This window comes from Lingula anatina, chromosome 2 (assembly GCF_051362555.1).
Source record: "Lingula anatina isolate TDL-2025a chromosome 2, LinAna3.0, whole genome shotgun sequence".
Classification (NCBI taxonomy): domain Eukaryota; kingdom Metazoa; phylum Brachiopoda; class Lingulata; order Lingulida; family Lingulidae; genus Lingula; species Lingula anatina.
Genome location: NC_141768.1, coordinates 47582584 through 47609558, shown reverse-complemented (window position 1 = coordinate 47609558; position 26975 = coordinate 47582584). Strand labels below are relative to the sequence as shown.

Genomic DNA, 26975 nt, shown 5'->3' with positions numbered 1-26975 from the left:
ATGTTTGAGGTGCCGAAGACGACCCTTTTTAATCATATTTCAGGTATACAAATGACACATGTTTGATCTTTGTTCTGATGAAAATAAAAATATATATGTACTAGACTTATTAATCATTTACTAGGTTTGCCCCTCTGCTGGAAGTTTTCTCTTTTAAACTTCTTATGTCATCTGTCTCTATTCTGTATCTTCTCTTTTTCTTAAATATACTGTAAGGTTCGATTTTAGGTTCACAGATCGAGAAGAAGTGAGCAACAAGAGTCGTGGTTTTCCAAACAGCTTTATTCCCACTACCTAACCTCCTCTCTCTACCCACCACCTGTTCTCTTTATATGTACCTTAATGTCTCATTATAATAATACCTTATAATCAATCTTACTAGGCGCGGGCGCCGCGACATCCTATAGTCTAGGCGCGGGCGCCGCGACATCCTAGGGGCGTGGGACATGCTAAGGGGCGGTGGACTGACCCGAAAAAAAAATGAAAATCAAATTACAAAACTAGAGGAATTACTTGAAAATATTTCTTCACGAATTTTGATAAAGCTTTTTTCAATATGTAGAGCGTTATACTTACAAAAATTGTTATTCACTGCAGCAAAACAAGGATAAACTTTTCAAGAAGTTTACTACGGTCACAAGTAGAGAAAGAGATTCCTGGGGTTTATAAAAATAATATGCAGTCGACATGACGTCTTGACAAAACAGGCTAATGAAAAGGCTTGCACACAATAAATTACGCCAGCTAGTACAACGCCAGGGCCCAAAGTCGGGCCGACTTCGATCCAATGGAGCCCGACGTCAGAGTGACCTCCATGGACTTCCTCAACCGGCCCGACAGCCGTCAACATCGGTGTAACCACTACATGTTTGCTCTCGAGGGTGAAAGATGTGATTTGAACCGTTTGAAAACGTAACTTAGTCTCCGATTTTGAAACGCTTTTCTCCGTCATATTGGCCTTTAAGAACATCCATGACACAGTCTGTTTTATTATGATACACCATCTGCATTATTTTTTTCATCAGAAATATCTGGAAAATGATCTGCACAGCAGGTTTAGCAAGAGCCCGTAACAGACAATTAATACGCTTATGAAAATCCACAAGTAATTACTGGCACTGAGTTCTGTTAAATTAGTATGGGTTTCAATATTATTCATCTTAACTTTCTTCAAGATGTCAGTAAGACCATCCCATGTGTTGTTGTTCCAGTATTTCTCCCACGTACTATTTAATTCATATATCTTCAGGCTCACCACCTCGGCTTCATGACCTAAACAAAATATGTCTACTTCATCACTGCTATCTTTTTGAGGAAAAATAAGATTCGTGATCACCTGCCGTCCGTCATTTACGAAGACTTCAACGGAGGACCAGTCTAGAAATATCCACAGTTTCAATGTGCCATTTTGAAGGACGACATTAGCGGAGTCTACCAGACTCATTTTCTTATGAATAATGCCACTTTTAGCTCTGTCAATGTACACGGCCTTTTTAAAGTGATCGTAACAAACAATCGTTTCTTCTTTCTCTCCTGATCTTATCTGAAAGCCTACTTTCTTTGTCTTTGCATGAGGCTTGAATTCTACTTTTATTTCTAGGGACCGTCCTCGAACTTTTTTGGTTCTAAACATCTTCCTGGCCTAAAACAGAATTGAATAACATTACATTAAATAGAATCTTAGGTTCTCACCAGGTGTATCTGAAGCCATGTTTACGTTATCAAACTGGTTCTGTTTCTCAAATGTCTTTAAACTAATTAAATGGCATAGTTAACTTCATTAGGCTGACAGTGTTTGAAAGCAGTACATGTACTTACTCAATAGAAGGTTGGTTTGGTTTCAACACAGGTTCTCAAATACATGTAGTTACACATTATGCCTTGCAAATGTCTCATAAGTCATCTTACACTGCGTTCAGATTCAAACATAGCACCAGCTGGTTCGAAGCAACTCTGCTGGGTTTTCTCGCTAAGGTACATTCAGTGTAACTAGGTTCATTGTCTGACACGCCTCCTTGAGTAGCTAGTTAATTAGTTAATTACCCCTAGCAACTCGAGGAGGCGTGTCAAACATTTAAGCCGATTGCAGTGGCTGCAATTAGGGAGAATCTCCAGAAGAGTTGGGTTGATCCAGCTAGTACGTTGGATTTATCTGAACGCTCCCTTAGAGCCTAGTGCGTTTCCATCACTTACAGTCAGTGTATCAGTCTTGTCCAATTCCAGCTTCAGCGCAGACCTTAACTTTTCCATTTGTTTGACTGGTTTCTGAACAAGAATGATGGCAGAAGCCTCCCTTTCCAGTGAAAGCTCTCGCACCAGAGACTGAGCTCCCTTCCAAGGTCGGGTTGGCACTAGTCCACAGTAGTCCCACACGCTACATGAATACAAATAACTAGGTTTTACTTCAATATGACAACTTTGCTTCATTTTTTCTCAGAAGATTTGCACAGTGAAGCAGACTATTAAAAATGTTAGCACCATTTCCACGCATATACAGTAATATACAATTTTTCAAACGCTATAAAATGAATAATAATATTATACATACGGTCAGGATATGTCTTATATACTTTTAAAGTTTTCCTTTAAATCATTTCACATTTTCACTTTAACTCAAATTATTTTCATTACAGGCATGCCTGTAACTTTAAAATAGTATATGTTTAACGTGTCTTTTCTTTCTTTTTTTATTTTTTATTTTATCTTACTTTATTAATATTTTTTTTTTTTAAATTTACATTAAGTGAGCCGCATTTTAACATCATAAATTCAACTGGTCAGTTGTGCAGTAGCCATGGTTTGTGTTCCATAGTTGGTAGCAATGAATTATTGCTAAACCGGTTGTAAAATGCGTAAAAGCGTATTTTGAAACCAACAACGCGACGCGAATATTTAAGTGATCTTCATGCACGATGAAAAAGAGAAAAATATGGATTGTAATTTCTCAAAACGAAATGTGATCAAAATGAAAAATTAAAGTCCTCCAACATGACAGCGACCCAAAACACTGGTAAAGGCCTACCTCCAGAGGGCCAAAGTGAATGTCATGGACTGGCCTACCCAAAGCCCGGACTTAAATCTAACAGAAAATTTTTGGGATGAACTGAAGACTAGGGTCCATGCCAGAAGACCATCAAATCTGATGGAACTAGAAAGATTTGCCAAAGAGGAATGGGCTAAAATTCCTCAGGAGGTGTGTCAGAAGCTTGTCCAAAACTACCACAAGCGACTACAGGCCTGAATCTCCAAAAAAATATTTTCCTATCTTTGAGAAATACTTTCCCCAACAGAAGTATGTTGGATTATGATAGATTTGGGGAACTTATGAAGCATTAACTGTCTGTAAAGTGCAAGGATTAAAAGTGATGATATACGAAAGTAAAAAGATTCATCATATATAAGCACAATGCTTTTTATATGTAGCCTCAATATGCAGTTATTCTGTTGTAAATGTTCTCAAAGAGAGGGAAAATATTCTTGGACATCCAGACGTTGGATATTTATCTGGCAACTTCTTTGTTGGTCTCGGTACATGATTGTGATTGCTCCCCTGGCTTCTTACGCACAGAACAAAAAATATCCCATTCATCTCTTTTTATTAATTAAAAGACATTCACCCTTTGGTTGCTTGAGGTCAGAATAACTCTGATTCTTCCTCAAAATTCACATCCAGCAGAACTTGAGATATCTTATCACTCCTCGTTTTGATTGACTGAGATCTGTCTCTTCTGTCAAGCTTGACAGTAAACTATCAACCAACAAGGTAACCAAACTCCATTTAGAATGTATCAATGGCAGTGTTAACATAAGAACAAATATCTTACAACCTTTAAAACATAAGAAAAGGCATTTTACAAACTATGGGTCCGTTAATTGTTGATGATGAAACTCTTAATTGTTAGGGTGTTTTGTCCGCCATTTTGAAAATTGTCATTTTTGCCAACCTAAATATATATAGTTGTTGTGAGAAAAAAAATAGTTGCACATGTGTGTTTAGCATCATTTTCTTCCCTAGAAAACACTCACTTATCAAAAATGTGTGCTTCACTCAACACTTTTCAATACAATTATATACATGCATAAAATCACTACAGTATATGTAGTACATATGCCAAATGTATGCGTTTCCAAAGATAGTAAAATAACCAACCTAAAGAATGCTCCAAGCTCAAACAATGGCGATATACTCAGGATCTGGTTTCACACTAACCTCTACCAGGGACCACATGGAGTGTTTTTTATTTATTTATTTATTTATTTCATTTCATTTTATTTTATTTTATTTTATTTTTATTTTTATTTTTACAAGCTATTCACAAATATTTATCTGCCTTATGTATCAACCAGCTAGGCTTTTTACTCTGAAATGGTGGCAATAACCATTTGTTTTCTGGCCGTAAGACTTACCACATCCACCCAATCATCAACACTCGATCATCCACATAATTGTTCCAGGTTTGAAAGGCTTGGAAGTCGTAGCCAAAGTCCACAAATCTGGCTTTTATGTCGTCAGGAACAAAGTGCTTTCCATCAAAGTTGCCTAAATAATAAATGATGACAATTATGAATCGATAATCGAAGCCAAGATCCTTATGAAATAATTTTCTTTTATGAGAAGGCGATTTATATCAAATTTGAGCACATCTTCAGCCATTAAGATTATTAATTGTGAATGCGGAGATGCTCATATGTTTATACACTTTGTTGCTTCTCGTCAGTAGAAAAGGGCCACTATGGAAGGAAGATTTTCCCCTTTTTTTTCAAATGAAAGCGGATTTCTATTGTTCACCATACTAAAGCAAACACCATACTGTGCATTTCACCTACCTTAAAAAAGATTTGCCTATATACTCGCCCAAAAATAAGTATTAGAAAACGACGTATAAATAAAAGAGTCAAAGTTACCCCCAAAAGTGACCGCCTTTAACAATAGAAGTCCACTATAAATAGAAAAAACTCGTGTCTCTATAGTTGCCCTTATCTACCCTCAACATTCTCAATTCACATTTGCTCTCTGTGACAGTCGAAACTCTACCTTTGTTAGGTATCACTCTCCTAAGGCTGCATTCACAACAGCAGACAAACTAGTCCGCGGATCAAATATTGCGACCTACTTAAAAGCTTGTCGCTTAATCACCTAATAGACACTGAACAGATAACCCGAGGGGATTACGCAACAAGCATTCAAGTGGGTCGGACCTATTTCATCCGCGGACTAGTTAGTCCGTAGTTGTGAATGCGGCCTTAGTCACCATGGCAGCCTTGGTTCTCTTTGTAGACGACAGTTTATGAAAAACTAGCTATGGTCCTTTCTTAAATTTCTAAACATTGCCTCTCTCTCTCTCTCTCTCTCTCTCTCTCTCTCGGTTTCCACATGACCAAGCTACATGAACCAACCTAATTTAATGCTCTAATGGGAGCTTAGGAATATTTGTGCGACGTAATTTCGTTTAATGGTTTCGCTCTTTCTGCATCTTATATCTTAGAATTCACGTTCTCAACCTATCTGCAAATCTACATCAATATGATAAATGAATATATGAGATATAAAATAAAAGCTTGTACACCATACCAATCCAGTACATCACTGAACGGCGGGGACTCGATCCTTTTCCCGTAATGACCGCCAAAACCCACTTGGTTGTGTTTTCTACTGTCACCCTTAATTCAAAAAGGTTTGGGGTCTCCACTTCATTGGTGGCAATCAAACCTTGCTGATTCTTTTCACTCAAGTACGTCCAATTCTTCAGGTCTGGGGATGAAAACAGACGGATACCTCTTTTTTTCCCCATAGCTTGTGCTACTGCCATGACCCATCGTTTTGTTGGCTCGTGCCAAAATACTTTGGGGTCTCGAAAGGGGTCGTGCCTACGTCTAACACAGGATTTCTGTCATAATACGTCCACTTCACACCGCCATCCAAGCTGTAAGCCAACCCTTGTCCAGATAGATCCGATGCCCTTATAACAAATAACCGGTGCACAAATAATAATAATGATTTAAAAAATAATCATAAATTAATAATAATAATAATAATAATAATGATGATAATAATAATAATAATAATAATAATAATAATAATAATAATAATAATAATAATAATAATAATAATAATAAATAAATAAATAAATAATTAATTAATTAATAAAAGCATAGAGACCATTTTACGGCTGTCCAGTGTGCTACACAGACAAAATATAATTCACAAATGATTTACAGCTAATATACATGGTTTTACCTATTATACCGCATCAGCTAAGGGTTGTTCTTTTATAACAGAGAAAAAACAAGCCTCATACCGCATATGCAGTTTAGTGCATACGATAATGAAACACAGAGTTATAAGAAAAACTGCTGGCTGAAAAGAGTGTTCGTAAAATCTCAAATAAGTTTAGCCATATACATGTATAACATAGAAATGTTTTACAGCACTTTGTTTTGAGAGAAACTAGTGAAGAGCGGTTTTAGTAATACGCACGCAGAATTTTCATCCTTGTGCACTATAAAGGGTGTCATCGTATGTTTAAATATAAAACTAATCATTTACATTGGATATATACATTCACTTAATCGTTTAATGTACGCAAATAACGGCACATTTGCAGCTGTTCTTAACATCTTCTTGGGTCAATTCTGCGGAAAATTTCGTTCGCAACCAATATCGTCAAGATAGTCTGTGAAAAGATCAGAAGAAACGTCGCAGGCACTGCTTATGGGATCTCATTTATCAGAGCAATGTAGACAACAATACTACAGCAGTATAGTACCAGTACTTGTTAAATCTTTATCTAAACACCATCTATATTAATTATTTTATTCTTTTTACCCAATGTTTGTGTAAGAATAAAATAGTACATAGCCTACAGTATTTGTTCCATACGTATTCGGTATCAAACAGACTGTTACAGTACTTACGGATGATGGCCAGTGAAAATTGCAACCAAGGCTACGGTGTTCTTGGTGCAAAATCCTGTAGTGTTGTGTATGTCAGCCACTGCACTGCCACTGAAGACCAACACCCCGGCAGTCTCCGGGAGAGCAAGAGGCCAAGTTTCCCAGTGAACGAGGTCAGTGCTGACGGCGTGACCCCAGCTGCTGTACCGGATTGGACCTGTAGCTAAAGACATATATGTACATATATTTTTATCCCCGTGCTTTAGACCCCATTCCCACAGATTTTAGATCGATCTATCCCTGTGGGGAGTCTCACTAGATTATTGTCAGCTTAGTCGGCTTAAGCGTCTGTCCCGCCTACTAAAAGCTGTTAGGGGGTAATTAACTGTCGTGCGCGCTCGGCTGACTGCAATTTAGCGTGAACTCCCAGGGAGTTAGGTCGATCCGGATCCGGATGGATCGATCTAAATCTGTGGGAATGCACTCTTAGTAACCACTGTCGGGGAACATGTTTCCCCCTGTCCACATTAGTGACCACTGACGGGGACCATGTTTCCCGCTGTCCACATTAGCGACCACTGTCGGGGACCATGTTTCCCCCTGTCCACATTAGTGACCACTGACGGGGACCATGTTTCCCCCTGTCCACATTAGTGACCACTGTCGGGGACCATGTTTCCCGCTGTCCACATTAGGCCAGTGTTAGGATGACAAGTTTAATTTTAGAAAGGGAATGACAAGCCGTTACTTTAAACATTACCTCAAAAGGATCTAAATCTGTGGGAATGCACTCTTAGTGACCACTGTCGGGGACCATGTTTCCCCCTGTCCACATTAGTGACCACTGACGGGGACCATGTTTCCCACTGTCCACATTAGTGACCACTGTCGGGGACCATGTTTCCCCCTGTCCACATTAGTGACCACTGACGGGGACCATGTTTCCCGCTGTCCACATTAGTGACCACTGACGGGGACCATGTTTCCCCCTGTCCACATTAGTGACCACTGTCGGGGACCATGTTTCCCCCTGTCCACATTAGTGACCACTGTCGGGGACCATGTTTCCCGCTGTCCACATTAGTGACCACTGACGGGGACCATGTTTCCCCCTGTCCACATTAGTGACCAATGACGGGGACCATGTTTCCCCCTGTCCACATTAGTGACCACTGACGGGGACCATGTTTCCCCCTGTCCACATTAGGCCAGTGTTAGGATGACAAGTTTAATTTCTGAAAGGGCATGACAAGCCGTTACTTTAAACATTACCTCGAAAGGTAACTGTACGCGTTTGAAAACTTTCCCATCCACATAAACTGCAAAGCGTCTAATCTTTCCCAAGTCAGACCTTCAAAACTCTGAAACCCTTCAAATACAAGTGCCTGCTGAAATCATTATATTAATCAAAAATGAAAAACGAAAGTTCGAATCCAAGTGCGAGGATGCGTCGAGCAAGGATTCGTGAGACAAAAAATACCCCCCCCCCCCCCCCTCGAGGAAAATTCATTATGGCCGGTAAATCCCGTATAGGCCTCATTCAAAACAAAGTTGGTCCGCGGACAAACAGATCTTCGGATCAAATATGTCCGATGCGATTGAAATGTTGCAGCATTATCTTGCGGGGTATCTATTTAGTGTCTATTAGGGAATAAAGCAGCAAACTTTCAAGTGGTCCTGCTATATTGGATCCACGGATCTGTCAACTTTGTTGTGAATGCGGTCATAGAGTAGCTTGAACATATCAATGTCATTTCAATATGATAATAAAAATTTAATGCCACATTTATACATAAAAGCATAAAATACAAATTGATTTGATCTGTCGATAAAATAAAATACGATAGCATAATTAAAATCCATTTTGCTCATTTAAAATACGTACATTGTACTGCTGATGGGTAAAAGCTACATGTATGTACTTACCGCTCGGGTCGTATATATAAAATAAATGATATAGACCATCGAATGCAACTAGTCCGCTAGGGTCGTTCATAAAGTTTCTGGGAGGAGTATAGTGATATTGTGGTCGCCATTTTTCACGATATTGAGGCGGTGCATTTCCTCCACTTGCCATTCTCATCCACATCAGAAGTAATGTGAGGTGAACTTTCATTTTTCCCTTATGGACGTCTCTTATCATACCTAAAATATAATGTTTATGTTGTCGAATATACCAGCCTTTATCAAAAGAACTACAGTACTGCATTACCCGATGTTACAGCCAAATTTTCAGAGGCGTGACAAAAATATTTGTGTGAATGGTGCACTATGTGACATGGAGGACCCGTTTGTCAGTGATGGTTCGCAATTCATTGCTCAAGTAACCAGTGATAAATTTTCATCCATGTGCACTATCAAGGGTGCCATGGAATGTTTAATGCCCTTCTGACTGTCAACTTTCTACCCTCTGATAGTAAAGGTCAAAGTCACAAGACGGTAGGTGTCAATTTGACTGTTCGTATTGGTTGGTCGACTCACCACATTGACAGGAAAAAAGTTCCAGTCTTCATGTTCAAATCATGGCATATTTGGCATAGAATATAAAATAAGCGAACCTAAATATATTTGTTGTGGGTACGCAGACACGTGATAAGTTTTTGTGTGAACGGTCCAGTATGGTCTGAGTAGTGTTAATATCATGTGACTGGTCACTTGAGTAGTAATATCAAATAGAAGGTGATGAGGAAAAGTAGATTTGAGAGTTAGGTCATTCGAATGCTCTTTCGCATTCCGTGATGCAAGCAGAGAATATTTATAATTCCCTCCAACCCACCCAACTTGAAGGATTTTTACTTTATCAATTTAAAAAAAGTTAAGTTTGTTTGTTAAAATAAATATATTTCATAAATAAATACTAGATATGATGAGTTAAGATTAGAAAGAATAGAGGCTTAGTTCAAGTTTTTCAGTGTTTTATTTATTTCATATCAGAACGTTCGGATCCCGGTACGGCAGAAGACAAAGCAAGATGGAGTTTTCTTTAAAAAAACTCAAAAACTGATCATTATCATTATTATTTTATTACCCTTTTAAAAGGATTTTCGTTTTACATATATTTATTTTAATCATTGCGTTCAAAGTTTGTTTAAAAAAAATAATAATAGCAAGAATATAATTACGGTTTTCAATGTTCACCAATGACTGTATTTATGGCAATACTTTCAACTGGAAATAAAGCACACGAAACGAAACGAGCGCTTCCACCCCTAACACTGTGTCTGTGTTTATACTATAAATATTTTATGTTCATTTGAGTGTAACGAATTAGAACATAAAGGTGGTTAATTTGGGACATTCGAAATTTATATCTCCAAATATTTTTCACTCGCTAAAACAGAATAGCATGCTCATTTCTAAGCGAATTTTCCGACAGACCTTATGGACTACTAATGAAGAAAGAAAAGATATGTATCCCCGAGAGAAGAAGGTATAGAAGTCTGGGCAGACTGTGTACGAGGCATGCAGAAGGATGCCAAATAGTACCACGGCCGACCAAAGCAGACTGGAACCGGTGACAACATGCCTCTTTTATGCTGTCAAGACTTGGTGGATTTGAACATTTGACTGGCCAGTCATTTCTGAAAGCACCAATGGAAACATCAATATCAAGTACGCTCCAGAAAAAATATTTAAGGGGCTAGATTATTTTAAGGTTCATGTAAGAATTCATAAGAAGCTGTGGATTTTCAAACCCATGGAGTTTACCTTTAGCACCGACAAAATAGCATGCGTTTTGTAAGGATAAAACACTGATTTGTAAACCTGTAGTTAAGATACTAACTTGACTTTATTACTTTTCAATAAAATACTAATTGAAAAGAAACCCACCTATTGTTCAACTTCAAGCAAAATGGTGCAACATTTTTGTCGCCCCTCTATATGTTTGACACTCCCTCCCCCTCCAAAGAAAAAAATGTGACTTCAATTTATCTTTTAACTCGTGTACATCACATACATCTCGCTAACTCTACAACAGACTTATTAAGGGGGATAGACACATTAAAATGCCTTATTAAAATTTGTCAAAAAAGTTTTTCTCATTTCTTTTATGTAAAACACTTATCTAGATATTAATGCAAAAAAAGTTAATCACTTTTCTGTTTCTACTGATCTTGCTTTTTCTTTTTCCATATGTGTAATGATTCTATTACTTGTCTTCAGGCTTGAAAATCAGTTTTGCTACGGGAAACTTTCTGGGTGAGGGGGGTATCTTAGGGTTATTGGTTTGGGACCCCCCAAAAGGGACAGGTAGTCACTTGATGATCAGAAGAAAATGACACATTTGGTGACACGTTAACTGCACAACATTTTACCGCTGTAAACAAGGTGAGCCCTGCCCTGTAGCCAATGTTCAATTATAATAAATAATAAATGAATAAATAAAATAAAATAAAATAAAAGACAGGACAAGTCATTTCTGCGGTGGCAACTAAACGTCAGACAACACCCACCCATCTTTCGTCAACTAAAGCACAAAAAAACTTTTTTCCCTTATTTTGTTTAAGGTTTTACTTTGTACACAAGCTCATAATATTCGAAAATAATCAAGGACTTACCAAACATCCGACACATTATTTTGCTCCTCGTGAACTTCTCTACATCCACTGACGGTTTAAACTTTAAGCAATTAATAAAAAGTCATATGCCAGTATAGCTGACCATGTAGAGACAATAATTTATTGTGACAATAAATTATTGTCTCTACATGGTCAGCTGTACTGGCACTGGTCATATGCCAGTATAGCTGACCATGTAGAGACAATAATTTATTGTACTGGCATATGACTTTTATTCGTGTGAATACATGTAGTATCGCGCAAAAGTGTAAAATTAGAGGGTGCCTTTGGGTATTTCGTTTCCAGTGAAAGTCACTTTTTTATTTCACAAGATGTGTGGAACGTTGTTTTTATTAAGAGTGATCTGTGAAGCACCCCATCCCGTGACTAGTGGATGCGGTTTTTTATTCTCCGCCACTCATGAAACGAAGCCATCACATCTAGTTACTCGTGATATTAGGGATTTTCGACACGCATTTTCAGTGACATATGAATAAAGCATAATTTACTGTGATTTGTGAATTGGTGATTTAAATTCATGTGAACTGTGATCACTACCCCCCCCCCCCCCAATGGGACCCACAGCTAAGTATCACCATGGCCGAAACAAATTGAACCATATGACAATTATTGAAGGTGGACCGTCTACGTCACAATGGACGCTCTGATCCATATCGCTCTACTGGTCAGTTGCATATAAGGCCGTTTTACACGCCTCCCAATACTTGAAAAATGTATTGGTGCACATTGTACTTAAAGACCCATATTGGCTTTGTTACGACAGACATGTATGACTGGGTTTTATAACGTGTCATGAGGCTGATATCTTCATAGTCTATCATCATAAATTGTCATGTGAAATGAACACCCAGCTCTTCGGGCGGGCTTATAAGTAACACACCTGTTGGCAGGCTGTTGCACATAAGTTTTTTTCTGTCTTAGATAAAAAATCTTAACAAAATTTTTTTCTAATTGCCTCCAATTTTTGCCATTGAATTTTCTGTAGAAATTTCATCTATATAATTTTTTGGATATCCAGCTTTTTGAAAAATTTATATCTGTCCTCTATATAAGCTGTGATATATTATATGGTATTTTCAAACTTTTTTCAAATTTTGATTTTTTTTTTTTTTTTTTTTGGGGGGGGGGGCGCGGACAACTATTAAGAAATGAATATTATTGATAATTTTTTTCCTACTTTATAACAAACCTATTGGTTTTAGACATATGAAAATCTCAAATTCGGATTAATCCAGGTGAGAAATTTTGCCATGCCATTTCGCTTGAGCTTGAGGCTACGAAGGAAAAAGTAGATTTTTCGATTGAAAAGAGATCTTTAGTCCGGAGCCCTTTCAATGTCAGGGCAGCAGGTGAGGATAAGGAGTACCTTTTACTTTCCGCGTGATTGGCTTTATTTTTTCGAGCGCGATTTGTTATTTGAGCCCAATATTCTGCGTGAAACGTGATAAAAGAAAATCTTTTGTGATTGGCCTGAATATATCTTGAACAGTATACATTTACCTGGGTAGACAATTAAAATGTTATTATGTCCTCATAATGTCCGATACTTAAATGGAGGCATGTAAGTAAACAAGGGCTACGTAGCACGGTATAATGTGGAGAGAGAGAGAGAGAGAGAGAGAGAGAGAGAGAGAGAGAACTGAAAAGCAGCAAATAAAGAGTATGAAAGAATATAAAATAAATGTTTTATAATTTCACCTCGCGCAACATCTAAACAAAAGTCAGTGCCATCTCCACATTAGCATTGATTTTGAACATCTTTCCATTTCTTAATCGAGTTTTGCCCTGCTTACTAACCTTTTAAAGGTTTTTTAAAAGTTTTTTTTTTTCAAAATTTCACAAACGGGATTTTTTGCTTTCCATTAGTATGGGGGCGGGAGCGTTGTTTTATTTCTCATATAAGGAATGCTTGTTTAACCCGAGGCATAAGTGCTGACAAAAGGTATGACGCATATCCTAACTACACGTACATGTATTAGCCTTGTGTTCGTATATTTCTCCTGCAGCTACATTATGTAATACAGTTGCACTAGTTTTAGTATTGTTTGGAACAGTGTCTAGTACAAGGTTTTCATAATCCATATTATTTTTTCCTGTCAATGATCGACCTAGGCTCTGTTCAAAACCAACTTGATTTGTGACAATCTAGCCACCATTCAAATATGACCGACCCACCTGAAAGCTTGTTACGTAATTCCCTGTTTGATTACCCGCGGAGATTACACGACAAGCTTTCAAGTGGATCATTGGAGACAAGAAGTTAACCTGTTTTAAAGAATCATAAAAAAACTATCATGGTGGTTTTCTCATATGAGTCGGCCATATTTGACCCTCGGACTAGTCAGTTCCCTATTCTGAATGGTCTCTAAGAGGTATGATGGGTGCACATGCATGTTATATGTTGTCTGGGGTTACATTATATAAGCACTATAGCTGGGCCAGAGTAACAATTATCCCCTCCCCACCTCATTTCTATTTAAATGTCATGGCAAGTAATAATGAATATTTTTAATAGCATTAATAAATTTTTAGCCAATAACTATACTGAATATATTCACCAGTTTTGCAGTCTGGTGTTATATGTTTCATGGCCAGACCTTTCTTGGTAATTAAATTTCTTATAAAATAATTTTCATAATTTTAGAATCAAAATGAGGCAATGCAGTATCAAATAGAGTTCTGTGACATGGTATTTTTATTTTTAAAGCTTTTAAAACATTCTCACTCGAGGTTTCAGAATTCAAATCTCAATTCCTGAAACAATGTCCTTTAAATGTAAAATTAATTTCATTTGAATCCTTTTCTCATATCTATAATGAGTCATACGTGTAACAACTAAAATATATTAGTATCTTATTTGGAATGTTATTTAGGAATGTCCATTGTAAGTAAATAATACTGTTAAATACCCATACAAAAGTTAACTACCAGAATTACTTACATGCATTATACATTTGTTGATAAAAATACTTTAACATGTGAAGTCTACCCCAGAAGTGTTTTCTATCTTTTCTTACTAAAATACTTCTATTTCTAATGTGCATGTATGAGGACATAAAAAAATATTGAAACAATCATTTGCAGTAAATTGTTGTAAATTTTGATTTGTTCATAAAAAAGGTATTTACTTGATGTGACACTGTATAAAGAGAGACATAAAATGTCTTAATAGAGATACCTTGAATAACTTAGAAATTCACTTCTTACAGATTGACTATATGTATTACAGTTAGCTAATCCTGCATAGCATCTGGATATCAATGTTCATGGATAGCTATATTACATATTGCAGTTTTGTTTGTTGAAATCACATATCAGTAAAATGGAACTTTACATACTGCATACAAAAATACAAATTTTTCTCTGGAAACCTTGGAAAAATGCTATGTAATTAATGTGACAAAAAGTAATAAAACATGATATTGTTTAAAACTGCAAACAGTGCAACACAAACTGTCATAAAAATATATAAGTAACTTTTGCTGATACAAATCTGTTCCGTAAATCTGATTGCAGCATTGTATTTCAGGTTATTTCCCATGCCGTCTTATATATATATGGAATACAAGTTTATGCTGGATATGAAATTCACCAGTGAAAAACCATATAACCTCCCATCAGGGATATGTTAGATATAATCCATCATGTCTATAACTCAATAATAAGTCATCATTATGAGTCTGATAACAGCTATGGATTTCTCTCTTCTTGTTAGTTTAGATAAGGTGATAATGAGGCAGCATTCAGCCAAAATTTACTCCTGTTCTATAATATCACCCTCCAGATAAAAATAAACTTTGTTTGGATTAATAAAAAAACAACAAAAAAAAAAATAGAAATACATATCGAACAAATCTCATTTGCCATGGTCATCTTAGCCAAGAGAATGTGACTAGTTATATCTAGAAAAGTAGGATTTTGGAGTAGTAAAGTCACTGTGCAATGTCTCTTCAAATGCAGTAAGATCCACCGGTTGGCCGTCAGTGTCCTCGTAGTATTGGTAAGCTGAGCGGTGGTATGGGTAGGACGCCATAGCCTCCGATGTTTGTCCTAGTCTGTTATCATAACCATTTTCTCCTACTGGCGTGCCATAGCCATCGTAATAGCCATTGTAGTAGTTCCAATCCTCTGGGCCATAGCCATTGTAAAAATAACCATTTCTTGAGGCTGTTGATAGGGCCTTTGAAGGTTTTCCAGTTTTTCTAACTTTGCTGGAGAAAAGAAAGAAAGAGTTTTTAAAATTAATTTTTGATACATTGAAGAAAAGTCATTTTACTATGAATAGTGAGTGCTATTTGTACAACCAATCGAGTTGATTGTTTATTATGTCATTAGAAATGAACTTCATTTATGCATATGTAATGCAGTCTTATATATCTAAGTGGGAAATTTTTATTATCCTATATATAATATATTTTCATTAAGAACAAATATTGTATTGGATATTATCAATTGATCTTTTTCTTATGAAATATACATTCAAATTAAATGTGACTCAGTTTAATCTGAAAACTGATACAATTTCTTGATGTCAGCCCTTTTTTAAAAGTAAACAGCTGCATAAATATAAGGCCATGAATAGATTAACGTATCTAGCGTCTATAATTTTTGGAAATTCTATTAAAGAGCTGTTTTAGCCAACCATTGCTCCCTGCTACTTAAAAACTTTTACTTACAAGCAGAAGTAACAGATGCCGAATATCCCCAGTACTGTAAGTAGTGCAGCAAAGCCAACACTTAGACCAACAACTGCTTCAAAGGACAGCTCTGACCTCAGATCTGCAAACACAACGTAGTGGACACTTTTAACCAGATTTCAAGCTACTCTAGTAATAAATTGTCAGCAATTTTGATATCATAATTATATTTGTTAGCGTTTTATGTCCATGTAGATAATATCAACATGTTAAATTTGTTTGAAAACGTTACTGAAAACACATTTTGAAAAAATGCGTTTAGATATGGATTTTTAGCACAAAAAATCATCATTTAATCTCTATTCTCATTAGAGTATAAGTTTGGTGAAAATAACTATCAAGTACACCAGTTTACAATTCAAATACCATACCCAGTGAAATATACAGGTGTGCACTGTCACGGTATCTCCGTAGTTTCTTACCTGAATGGATGTGACAGAACTCCCCCTCATAGTTGGGGTTACATATACACTCAGGCTGGCCAGTGGTCTTCAGCTGACAACTGCCCTGCTCACAGTACTTGGTGGGTAGGCTGTCATTACACAGGCCTGGAATAATACAGTAAAACAGTGTTAAATACAGGGACAGCGTGTGTGTGTACACTCATTTTAATTTCATTATTTTCCATACATTATACCAAAAATATAATATCTGATTTTTTTTATGTTCACAGAAAATTGCTCAAATGCACACACTCACATAAGGGCACACACACACACACACTAGACTTAAATTCTGTGAAGACGCGGTACTTCAGTGAAGTTGAGAGTGAGCATTACTTACTGAGGCAGTCCTGTAGTGAGGTTGAGAATGAGCAGTACTTACTGAGGCAGTCCTGCAGTGAGGTTGAGAGTGAGCATTACTTACTGAGACAGTCCTGCAGTGAGGTTGAGAGTGAGCATTACTTACTGAGGCAGTCCTGCAGTGAGGTTGAGAATGAGCGGTACTTACTGAGACAGTCCTGCAGTGAGGTTGAGAGTGAGCGGTACTTACTGAGGCAGTCCTGCAGTGAGGTTGAGAGTGAGCAGTACTTACTGAGGCAGTCCTGCAGTGAGGTTGAGAGTGAGCAGTACTTACTGAGGCAGTCCTGCAGTGAGGTTGAGAGTGAGCAGTACTTACTGAGGCAGTCCTGCAGTGAGGTTGAGAGTGAGCGGTACTTACTGAGGCAGTCCTGCAGTGAGGTTGAGCTGCTGTTGACAGTGTTGGTGTATACAGGACAGGACTTGCAGGCATACTGTCCACTCTGGTCCTGATAAGTCCCCACTGAACACACAGCACATGTGTTGGCCTCATTCTTTGTCCCTGGTGGACAGTTTACTAAATAAATATAAAGCACATGTTTTGAAAGTGTCAATATAAAACTGAGGACATAAAGTTGGTCATGATCCTTACAAGCTCAAACATTAGTTAAAACATCAGATTTTCAAGTTTTTAAATACAAGTTACTTGGTTAATAATCACAATCAACCTATATCAATAAATAAATAAATAAATTTAAGCAATCAATTTATTAACTAATTAAATGAAAATAAAATGCATCCAGAATATCCTCAACTGAGTCATAGAAAGCAAACGTTAAAAAAAATCTGTGACAGTTCAGCAGCAGCACCTGCTTTACAAACTGTATTTTTATAAGACATCAATTACAGCAAAGTAGATGGTTGCATTCAGAGAGGTAAGCTAGAGGCATAGACATATTAGATCCAGCTGTCTACATTGATTGACATGTATATACCCTAGTCATCTTTCTATAATACTTTTATTAACTAGATTAATGAAAATACCATCCACTTACACCCCTTTCCCCCAAAATAAATTAATTAATGATGAAAATTAAAATAAAATATCAAGGAGGAAGATAGAGGAGAGTTGTCTGTTGCCTGTTCTATAACTCACTGTAAATATAAAAAGACTGCAAACACATCTAAAAATCATGAGTGACAATCACTGACCTTGGTCACATTGAGATTCATTGGTGGAGCCTTGGTTCCTGGTGAGCCGTCCATTACTACATAGAGTGCAGGACTCAGGGCCATCCGTGTCTTTGTAGGATCCTATGGCACAGGGTCGGCAGGTGCCTGACTGGTCTTCCTGACCCAGGGGACAGCGATCTGAAATATCAGTGTCAGTGAAAATTGAGGGTGCGTTCACAATGAATTTATTGACCTAGCTACTGCATATTCACTCCATGGGGACTCTTGCTGTATGCAATCAATTTAATATATTAACACATTATCATTGTGAAAGGGCCCTTAAATTTGGATGGGCAGACCCCCTTTCCCTTACATAAGCCAACATCTTTTTTATAGAAAAACATAACATTCACAACCATTAAAAGGTGTATAAGAAGTACAACTCACATTTGCACTCTGTCAGTGCTGTGGTTGCCATGGTTGCTGTAGTTTTGTTATCAGGACAGAGAATACAGCTGGTCTGCCATTTGTCTGGTTGGTAGGAATTCAGTGGACATGGTACACAGCTGTTGTTGGAGCTATGGATGTAATAGCCAGCAGTACAATTACCTGGAATATAAATATATGGTGCATTACCACTTTGACAAAGGTGCTATTTCAATTCTCTCTTGAGTCAACCATTAGGGGGTAAAAAGTTCTACTCAAGTTCTTCTAAGATTGCTGGCTATGGATTTCCTTACCAATATTACAGTCTGTTTCCCTGGTGGTGCCATTACCAGCAGTGATCTTGTCAATAGGGCAGAGCACACAGGGCAGGAATTTAGAGAGGTGAGTCTTTGAGTTCTCTTTGTAGTACCCTCTCGGGCAGGCTGTACACGAGGTGCCATTGCCTTCCTGACCATCTGGGCAAAAGGCTGGAAATAAAACATCACCGTGTGATAAGTAATTATGTAGTGTTTTACTTTCAGATTTTCGAGATCTTTCAGGCATTAATAAAGTGTACTTTTTGGCATAAAGCTAAATAATTGTCAGTGTTAATTGGGGCAGAAGGGTATAGCAAACTTAGTCTACTGACTATGAAATGAGGAACATTTGCAAATATTATCCTTTGCACTGGGATTCAACAGATCTAGTTAATTTATCCTTTGCACTGGGATTCAACAGATCTAGTTAATTAATCAAGTGGGAGTAATCTATGAAATCAAGAGCCTAGAGATATTTAATTGTGAATTCACTCTATGCAAATAGTTTAAAAAACCTTCAATGTCATATTTTTAAGACAAGAATCAAATAAGCTTTATTCAAAATTAACAAGATTAATTCTTTCCCCTACCTTCACACTGAGAGGAGTCTGTGGAGGTGTCAGTACGGGTATCTTTGTCAGATGGACAGTCCTGGCAGGTTTGATTGGCTATGGGATCTGTGATAGGATATGACACTGAGCGATACTTCTTATAGCCACATGGCTCACAATGTGTTCTACTGGGGCTGAGTTTGTAGCCTGCACTGCAATTTGCTGAAACACAATATATAATACTGTACAATAGAGCTCAATAAATACATGATAAATAACAAGTTTCAATAAAAGACTGTTCTTTAAATTGATATACAATTATGATTCTGTTTTGTTGAATAATAGCACCTAATAACTACAGGTACCATTTCCCTGCCATCAAAAATAGAAACAAGGCAGCAAAGCTGTCAAATGTACAGACAAAAATCAGGAAATAACTATGCACAAAATAGGCTACTGTCAATTCTGATGCAAAAGTACATTATGTTAAACTGCAAATTCAACATCAAATTTTAATTATGCTCAACAGGTACATGTAATACCAATGTAAGTAAAATGAGTAACAAGTTCACACTTTGAAAATGTATAACTTCCAGAAAAAGAAGCCAATAAAGGGAACCGGAGAAGATCAGCATTGGTCAGAATTGTGCCGGAAGTGACGTGCAGTGGTGTTAGAAACGAAGCTGAGTGGTCATTTTAACATAGAGGTGAACGGCAGTGAAGACGGGTTGTCGGAGGAAAAAGAAGTTTTCTAAACAACATGGTAAGATAACTCTCTTTTTTTACGCATTTTGCGCAGAGAAAACTTGTAGAAATAATAAATGCATGATATGAAAACGTGACACGGAACTTGAAGGTGCAAAATCGTGCTTAATTTGCGGTCAACTTGTTTAGAAATAAATGCTGCGTCGACCGCCAGCGCGACAAAAAGCGTAAAGGGGAAATAATTCCCGGGAGTCTATAAATCGTTGTCATGTGGAAATTTGGCATTAATATAATCCGATATGTCCATATCTAAGTATTTTTGGGTGTTTTATGGTATGGGCTGCAATTACAACGATGTTTTAGAGGTCTTGAAGGACCTTGTGAAAACAAGGAAGTAGTTCGTAACTAACAAGTGAAATGTACCGATCTCCAACTGCTGTGCACAGCTATATCTTTTTTTCAATATATTGACGAATTTTTAGATCTTTATATGTCCATCTGGCATGAAATTCCACACACATGATCACACTGATATACCTTTTACACTGGGGAAGGCGCTAATCAGTGACAAATGCCAAGACAAAGGTGACATTCTGACAGCCTCTTATCTGAGTTAAAAATCACTGACAAAAGAGACTGGCAATCAATTTCCTCAGGCTGGCAATCATTAGCCTATAGAAATTGGTCATGTCACATCTTATCTACCTGTGAGAATCGTTTTACCAACTGAGTATTGCATAATAATGTCAATTATTAGTACTTTGAGCTAGTCTTAATTACCTGTCAGCTCACCTGAATTCTCTTTTTGTCTTTTTGTCCTGTGACAAAAATTCGTCAATATATTGAAAAAAAGATACTGCTGTGCACAGCAGTCGGAGATCGGTACATTTCACTTGTTAGTTACGAACTACTTCCTTGTTTTCACAAGGTCCTTCAAGACCTCTAAAACATCGTTGTAATTGCAGCCCATACCATAAAACACCCCAAAAATACTTAGATATGGACATATCGGATTATATTAATGCCAAATTTCCACATGGCAACGATTTACAGCCTCCCGGGAATTATTTTCCATTTACACTCTTTGTCGCAATGGCGGTCGATGCAGCATTCATTTTAAAACAAGTTGACCGCCAATTAAGCACGATTTTGCACCTTCAAGTTCCGTGTCACGTTTTCATATCATGCATTTATTATTTCTACAAGTTTTCTCTGCCCAAAATGCGTAAAGAAAAAGTGTTATCTTACCATGTTGTTTAGAAAACTTTTTTTTCCTCCGACAACCCGTCTTCACTGCCGTTCACCTCTATGTTAAAATGACCACTCAGCTTCGTTTCTAACACCACTGCACGTCACTTCCGGCACAATTCTGACCAATGCTGATCTTCTCCGGTTCCCTTTATTGGACTGCTTTTCCAACTCAGGCTGCATTTTAGTCCTGTATTTCTTTTTTGAAAGTTTGGCAATCATAAGTAACATGGTTTTCCCATAATGGTCATCATGGCAGCAGCACCCAAAATTGTGTTTTCTTCTATTCTGATGCCATATTACATAATGGTTAACAGCATAATGACCGTCAATTTTTAATAATAAAATATACGTATCATGGATTTTCAGAAAATGTGACTAGCATGGGTCTTTAAGCCCGTGGAACTTCAAAGTCACACCTTGAAAATGCCAATATGTGAAAAATTAAATATTCACAAAAACTGTTTAACTGGCAGTGAGAATTACCAAACAGACTGCACTGCCTACTGAAGCTGTATTTTAGTCCCATGTTTCTTTCCTGTAAGTTTGAGAACAGTAACTGACATGGTTTTTCTTAAATGGTCATCATGGGAGCAGTGCCCAAAATAGTTTTTTTTTTTTTTCAAATTTTGATGCAATATTACATAATGTTTAACAGCATAATGGCCATCAATTTTAATAATAAAATATTAGTATTATGGATATTCAGAACATGTGATTAGCAAAGGTCTTCAGGCCCATGGAACTTCAAAGTCACAACTTGAAAATGCCATAATGTAAACAAGACAGCAATGTTCTGAAATGTTTTTTTTTTCCATTTTTAACAATTTTTAACATAAAACAAAATTAACAGTTTACTGCCGTTTTTATATGATCAACTATGAAAATTGATGACATGGGAAAAATATCAATAGAACAGTGTTAAATGTCCAATTTCCTCCATTCTGAGAGTCTGAACATAGTGAATGATTGAATCTGACAAACTGCAATGATATGAGTTTATTTCCATTTTTGAAACTTTATTACACAATACACGATAACAAGTTTACCATCATTTTTACATAATCAACTAATAATGTTGTAAAGATGCAGGAAATGTCAACCAAACACTTTTACATGTCTTGTTAGTTAAATAATGAGACTGTTAACATGCCTAAGAATTGAATTTGAGGAAATGTGAAACAAGACAGCACTGTTCTGACATGGGTTTATTTCCATTTTTAACACTTTTTTTTAACATAAAACAAAATAAACAGTTTACTGCAATTTTTATATGATCAACTAAGAAAATTAATGACATGGGAAAAATATCAATAGAATAGTGTTAAATGTCCAATTTCCTCCATTCTGAGATTCTGAACATTGTGAATGATTGAATCTGACAAACTGCAATGATATGAGTTTATTTCCATTTTTGAAACTTTATTACACAATACACGATAACAAGTTTACCATCATTTTTACATAATCAACTAACAATGTTGTAAAGATGCAGGAAATGTCAACCAAAAACTTTTACATGTCTTATTAGTTAAATAATGAGACTGTTAACATGCCTAAGAGTTGAATCTGAGAAAAAAACAGCATAACTTCTAAAATAATGCCCCGATTATGCTGATTTTCGAACTGTGAGTTTAATGACAATTGGCCTATCTGTTTTTCTTATATTGTGTTTACAGTGTTGTATATATGCTGAAAAATGAAAAAACAGCATAACTACTAAGACAGTGGCCCGATCATGCCGATTTTCGAACTTGACCTGCATTTTAGTAAGATTGATTACTCCTGTGAGTTTCATGACAACAAGCCTAACGGTTTTCCTTAAAATGTGTTTACAGGGTTGCATATATGCTGAAAAGTGAAAAAACAGCATAACTTCTACAATAATGGCCCAATCATGCTGATTTTCGAACTTGACCTGCATTTTATGAATATTCATCAGCTCTGTAAATATAAAGCCAAAAAGTAAAACTGCCCTCCACTTATCGTGTTTACAAGGAAAGTGCACGTCGACGGCGACGGCGACGACAGACGCAGGTGATGGCAATATGTACAGACACATCTGTGTCTGTACATAAAAAATTAAACTTTAGGTACTTCTGATGACCCTATAAATGGTATGTGTAACTTAATTATGATCATGATCACAGAAAACCCTTTATCAATTTCTTACCTATAGAGCAGTCAGCCACTGTCCCACTCCCCACAGTGAGGGTAAGGTTACCATCTGGACATGGGGTGCAGTCTGTGGCAAACAGGTCAAGGTGGGCACCATTGGTCTTGTATGTCCCCAGTGGACAGGCCTTACACTGTCCCGGGGGGTTGACAAACTGACCTGACACACAGACCACTGGAAGCCAATAACAGGGAATATACAAGCTGTGCTGTGCTTAACACAAACTGTTTGAATTGTAATTAATAATTGCAGCTTTTTGGAGAAATTTTCAAGTCTGATGACAAATTTGTATTTTGTTACCCCATTATATCAGTTACATGGCCTAAAGACTGATATGACAGTCAAAACTTGCCCAATAATATGTAAGTACTCTGTGCTTATAAAAGTTTGTGATATGATAAAATTATTTAAAAAAAACAAAAAAAAACAATAGACCCCAGTACAATCACATTTGAAATTTAGTTAACATTTTATTCTTCATGAATCTCCAGATAAAAACCTTCTACTGTTTAAGTAATATGCAAGTTTTACCTCTACTGAGCAACCACAACTCAGAGCTGAAGTATATATATCTTTATTCTTAACACAATCTTCACTCTACTTACCCTCACATCTGAATCTTCACAATTCAGCCATCTCAACTAACACAATCTTCATTCTACTTACCTTCACATCTGAATCATTACAATTCAGCCATCTCAACTAACACAATCTTCACTCTACTTACCCTCACATCTAAATCATCACAATTCACCCATCTCAACTAACACAATCTTCACTCTACTTACCCTCACATCTAAATCATCACAATTCAGCCATCTCAACTAACACAATTTTCACTCTACTTACCCTCACAGTCGGCATTGCTGAAAGAACCATTGTTCCTGGTGCTCTGTCCCTGAGGGCAGGTCTTGCAGGTGGCATTGACCAGCTCCACTTCAGCCTGGTACTGACCGTATGGACACTGGACACAGTTCTGTCTGTCTGCTGTGTGCTCATACCCTGCTGAACAGTTGGCTGAAAAGGCAAGCAGCATATATCACATATATGGTGGAAGTACTCCACTTCATGTTTGCTGGTTAATTCTTGATAGGGTAAGATGTGTGCATGTGCCCATGTAATGTTGGTAATTAAATTCTTGACAGGGAACCTGACTCAAGTCTTTACTGTATGTTACAGCAGGGCCAAGTTCTGATCACTGTATTTTGTACAGAGATGGGTCTGGACTGCTTTGTATTTCCTTTATTAAGTTTTTATGTTATAGCAGGGCCAAGTTCTGATCACTTAATGTACAGAGATGGGTTTGGACTGCTTTGTATTTCCTTTATTAAGTTTTTATGTTATAGCAGGGCCAAGTTCTGATCACTTAAGGCCCCTTTTTCACACAGACCACGAATCCCACGAATCGCCAGGAATTAAGAAATTTCAGGATTCGTGAGGATTCGTGAGATTTTGCCAATTTTCTGGTCTAATTCGACACGCTCACAGTTCAGTTACGATACAGGTACGATAAGGTTATGAATATTCGTGGGATTCGGCTGGAATCACACGAATATTGTTAAGAAATTCACTACGATTTTTTGGAATCGGGAGTTCGTGGCCAAAACTTTGAACAGATTAAATATTTTGCCACGAATTCCCGATTCATCAAGAGTTGCAAGAACTGACTACGATTATATACGAATCTGTTAAGAACTTCACGAACTGATTACGATTCAACCACGAATCCTGAAATTTTCAATTCCTGGCGATTCGTGGGATTCGTGGTCTGTGTGAAATAGGGGCATCAAAGTTTTTGCCACCAATTCCTGTTGGTCACGAAGTGCAAGAACTGACTACGAATATATACGAATCTGTTAAGAACTTCACGAGCTGATTACGATTCAACCACGAATCGTGATATTTGTCAATTCCTGGCCATTCGTGAGATTTGTGGTCTGTGTGAAATAGGGGCATAATGTACAGAGATGGGTCTGGACTGCTTTGTATTTCCTTTAATATGTTTTTTTATTATAGCAGGGACAAGTCCTGATCACTTTATGTACAGAGATGGGTTTGGACTGCTTTGTATTTCCTTTATTAAGCAGCACTGGTGTACAGACTTCCATGCAATATTACAAGTTTGGTTAGTATCATACCTATAAACATATTCAAGCACCTGTACCATACTATGCATATACCATCCCTATGTTATGGTTTCCCCCAGAAATAAAGTCTTAGAAGAAGATAACATTTGATTCCCTGTGTTATCTTCCCTCTTTGATGCCCCAAGGATAAATACTTCACCAAAGAACTGCATCAGGCCTTATAAACAGATTAGGCGTTTACTAACACTACCTGCAGATCTTTTAGCACTAATACCCATATTAGCCACACTGATGTGGGTGTTAGTGCTAAAAGATCTGTGTGTAGCATTAGTAAATGCCTAATCCATTCATTAGGCCTAGGGTGTAGAGAGTAACAATGACAGGAGACCTATAAAACCAGTCAAGTCTTTTAGCAGGTTAGTTAACTCCATACCTATGTTACAGTCCCTTAAAGATGTACTGCCCTGGTTAACAGTAGTCATGCCCACTGGGCAGGCTTCACAAGGCTGAAACATGGCCATCTCCCCAGTGTTGTTCTTGTAAGAGCCTCTCCTACAAGGACTGCAGAAACCTCCCACATCCTCAAGCCCATCTGGGCAGAAGACTGGAGTAAAAAGAGTAATATATTTAAATATTTTCATGGGAACAAAGCACCCTTAAAACAAGTGAAAAATATGTCAGCTTCACTTGTGGCAGCAGATAAGAAAATAGGATTTGAGGTTGCTATAAATAAGGTAAAACTTGTTTTCAACATTGAATAAATCAATATGAAGAAATGCCTAGTTTGTGACTATCTGGTTAACAGACTCCATCACATTCTGCAGGATAACCTTTTTCAGTGATACACAGCTCAAAATAATTAATTTCATTATAACTAAGCTTAAGAGTCAAATACTTGCAATTAAAAATCTTAAGAGTGCAACATTTGATCATTTTTCTAAACACTCCACAAAAAGATTTACATAAAAATGTTATGCATGCATTTTTTGTTAGGAGTAAAAATATCTAGCAGACAAACTAACCTCTACAATCAGAAGGTTGAGTGGCATTTTTCACCAAAGTGCTCTGGTTCTGGCCAGGACATGGAAGGCACTTCTCAAAGATAGGTGGTGACACAGGCTGGTAGAAGCCATACCCACACTCCACACACTTATTGGTCATATTATTCAACACATAACCTGCTGGACATATGGCTGTAAATAATAGGAAAATAAAATTACATAAAGTAAATAAAGTGACTAGTGATTTGTCATTAAACTATCATCATTATATTCTGATAGCATTCTACTGAAAATTTTAAATGCCATAAATTTCTCTTTGAGGAAAACACAATCCCTATAATAGGCTATATACAAACTTGAGATCCAAGTAGCGTTTCAGC

At 37.1% G+C, this 26975-nt stretch overlaps 2 protein-coding genes across 7 annotated transcripts in view; both read right to left on the bottom strand.

The window, feature by feature from the left end:
• Positions 1-264: 264 nt before the first annotated feature.
• Positions 265-11518, bottom strand: LOC106170449 (uncharacterized). Of its 5 annotated transcripts, none has more exons than XM_087005905.1 (7): positions 11454-11518; positions 8821-9039; positions 6916-7117; positions 5573-5960; positions 4408-4540; positions 2194-2374; positions 265-1642 (listed from the first exon to the last, which is right to left on the bottom strand). In XM_087005905.1, exons 4-7 carry the CDS (start codon positions 5808-5810, stop codon positions 1022-1024), a joined length of 1173 nt encoding a protein of 390 aa, XP_086862031.1. In that variant the 5' UTR covers positions 5811-5960; positions 6916-7117; positions 8821-9039; positions 11454-11518; the 3' UTR covers positions 265-1021. The 5 variants fall into 5 exon arrangements, with proteins under 5 accessions (XP_086862031.1, XP_086862030.1, XP_086862032.1 ...); XM_087005904.1 differs by lacking the exon at positions 11454-11518 and adding an exon at positions 9376-9627; XM_087005906.1 differs by lacking the exon at positions 11454-11518 and adding an exon at positions 9376-9625 and having other exon boundaries at positions 5777-5960.
• A 2628-nt stretch (positions 11519-14146) lies between these two features.
• Positions 14147-26975, bottom strand: part of LOC106170487 (uncharacterized) — a 52929-nt gene continuing 40100 nt past the window's right edge. For both annotated transcript variants that reach the window (XM_087005902.1, XM_087005903.1), the window contains 12 exons: positions 26617-26787; positions 26028-26198; positions 24357-24524; positions 23505-23681; positions 19418-19600; positions 18825-18998; positions 18532-18693; positions 18124-18282; positions 17333-17488; positions 16594-16719; positions 16151-16253; positions 14147-15685 (listed from right to left, as the gene is read on the bottom strand). In XM_087005902.1, the coding sequence (XP_086862028.1) occupies positions 15367-15685; positions 16151-16253; positions 16594-16719; positions 17333-17488; positions 18124-18282; positions 18532-18693; positions 18825-18998; positions 19418-19600; positions 23505-23681; positions 24357-24524; positions 26028-26198; positions 26617-26787 (2069 nt within the window). In that variant the 3' untranslated portion in view covers positions 14147-15366. The remainder of the gene's footprint in view (positions 15686-16150; positions 16254-16593; positions 16720-17332; positions 17489-18123; positions 18283-18531; positions 18694-18824; positions 18999-19417; positions 19601-23504; positions 23682-24356; positions 24525-26027; positions 26199-26616; positions 26788-26975) is intronic.

Excerpts from the sequence above, each read along its gene's own strand:
- LOC106170449 (XM_087005905.1), bottom strand. The coding sequence starts at position 5,810 with ATGGCAGTAGCACAAGCTATGGGGAAAAAAAGAGGTATCCGTCTGTTT. Across the intron at positions 4,541-5,572 it reads TTCAGTGATGTACTGGATTG|GCAACTTTGATGGAAAGCAC; the intron begins GTATGGTGTACA and ends TTTATTATTTAG. Across the intron at positions 2,375-4,407 it reads TTGATGATTGGGTGGATGTG|CGTGTGGGACTACTGTGGAC; the intron begins GTAAGTCTTACG and ends GTATTCATGTAG.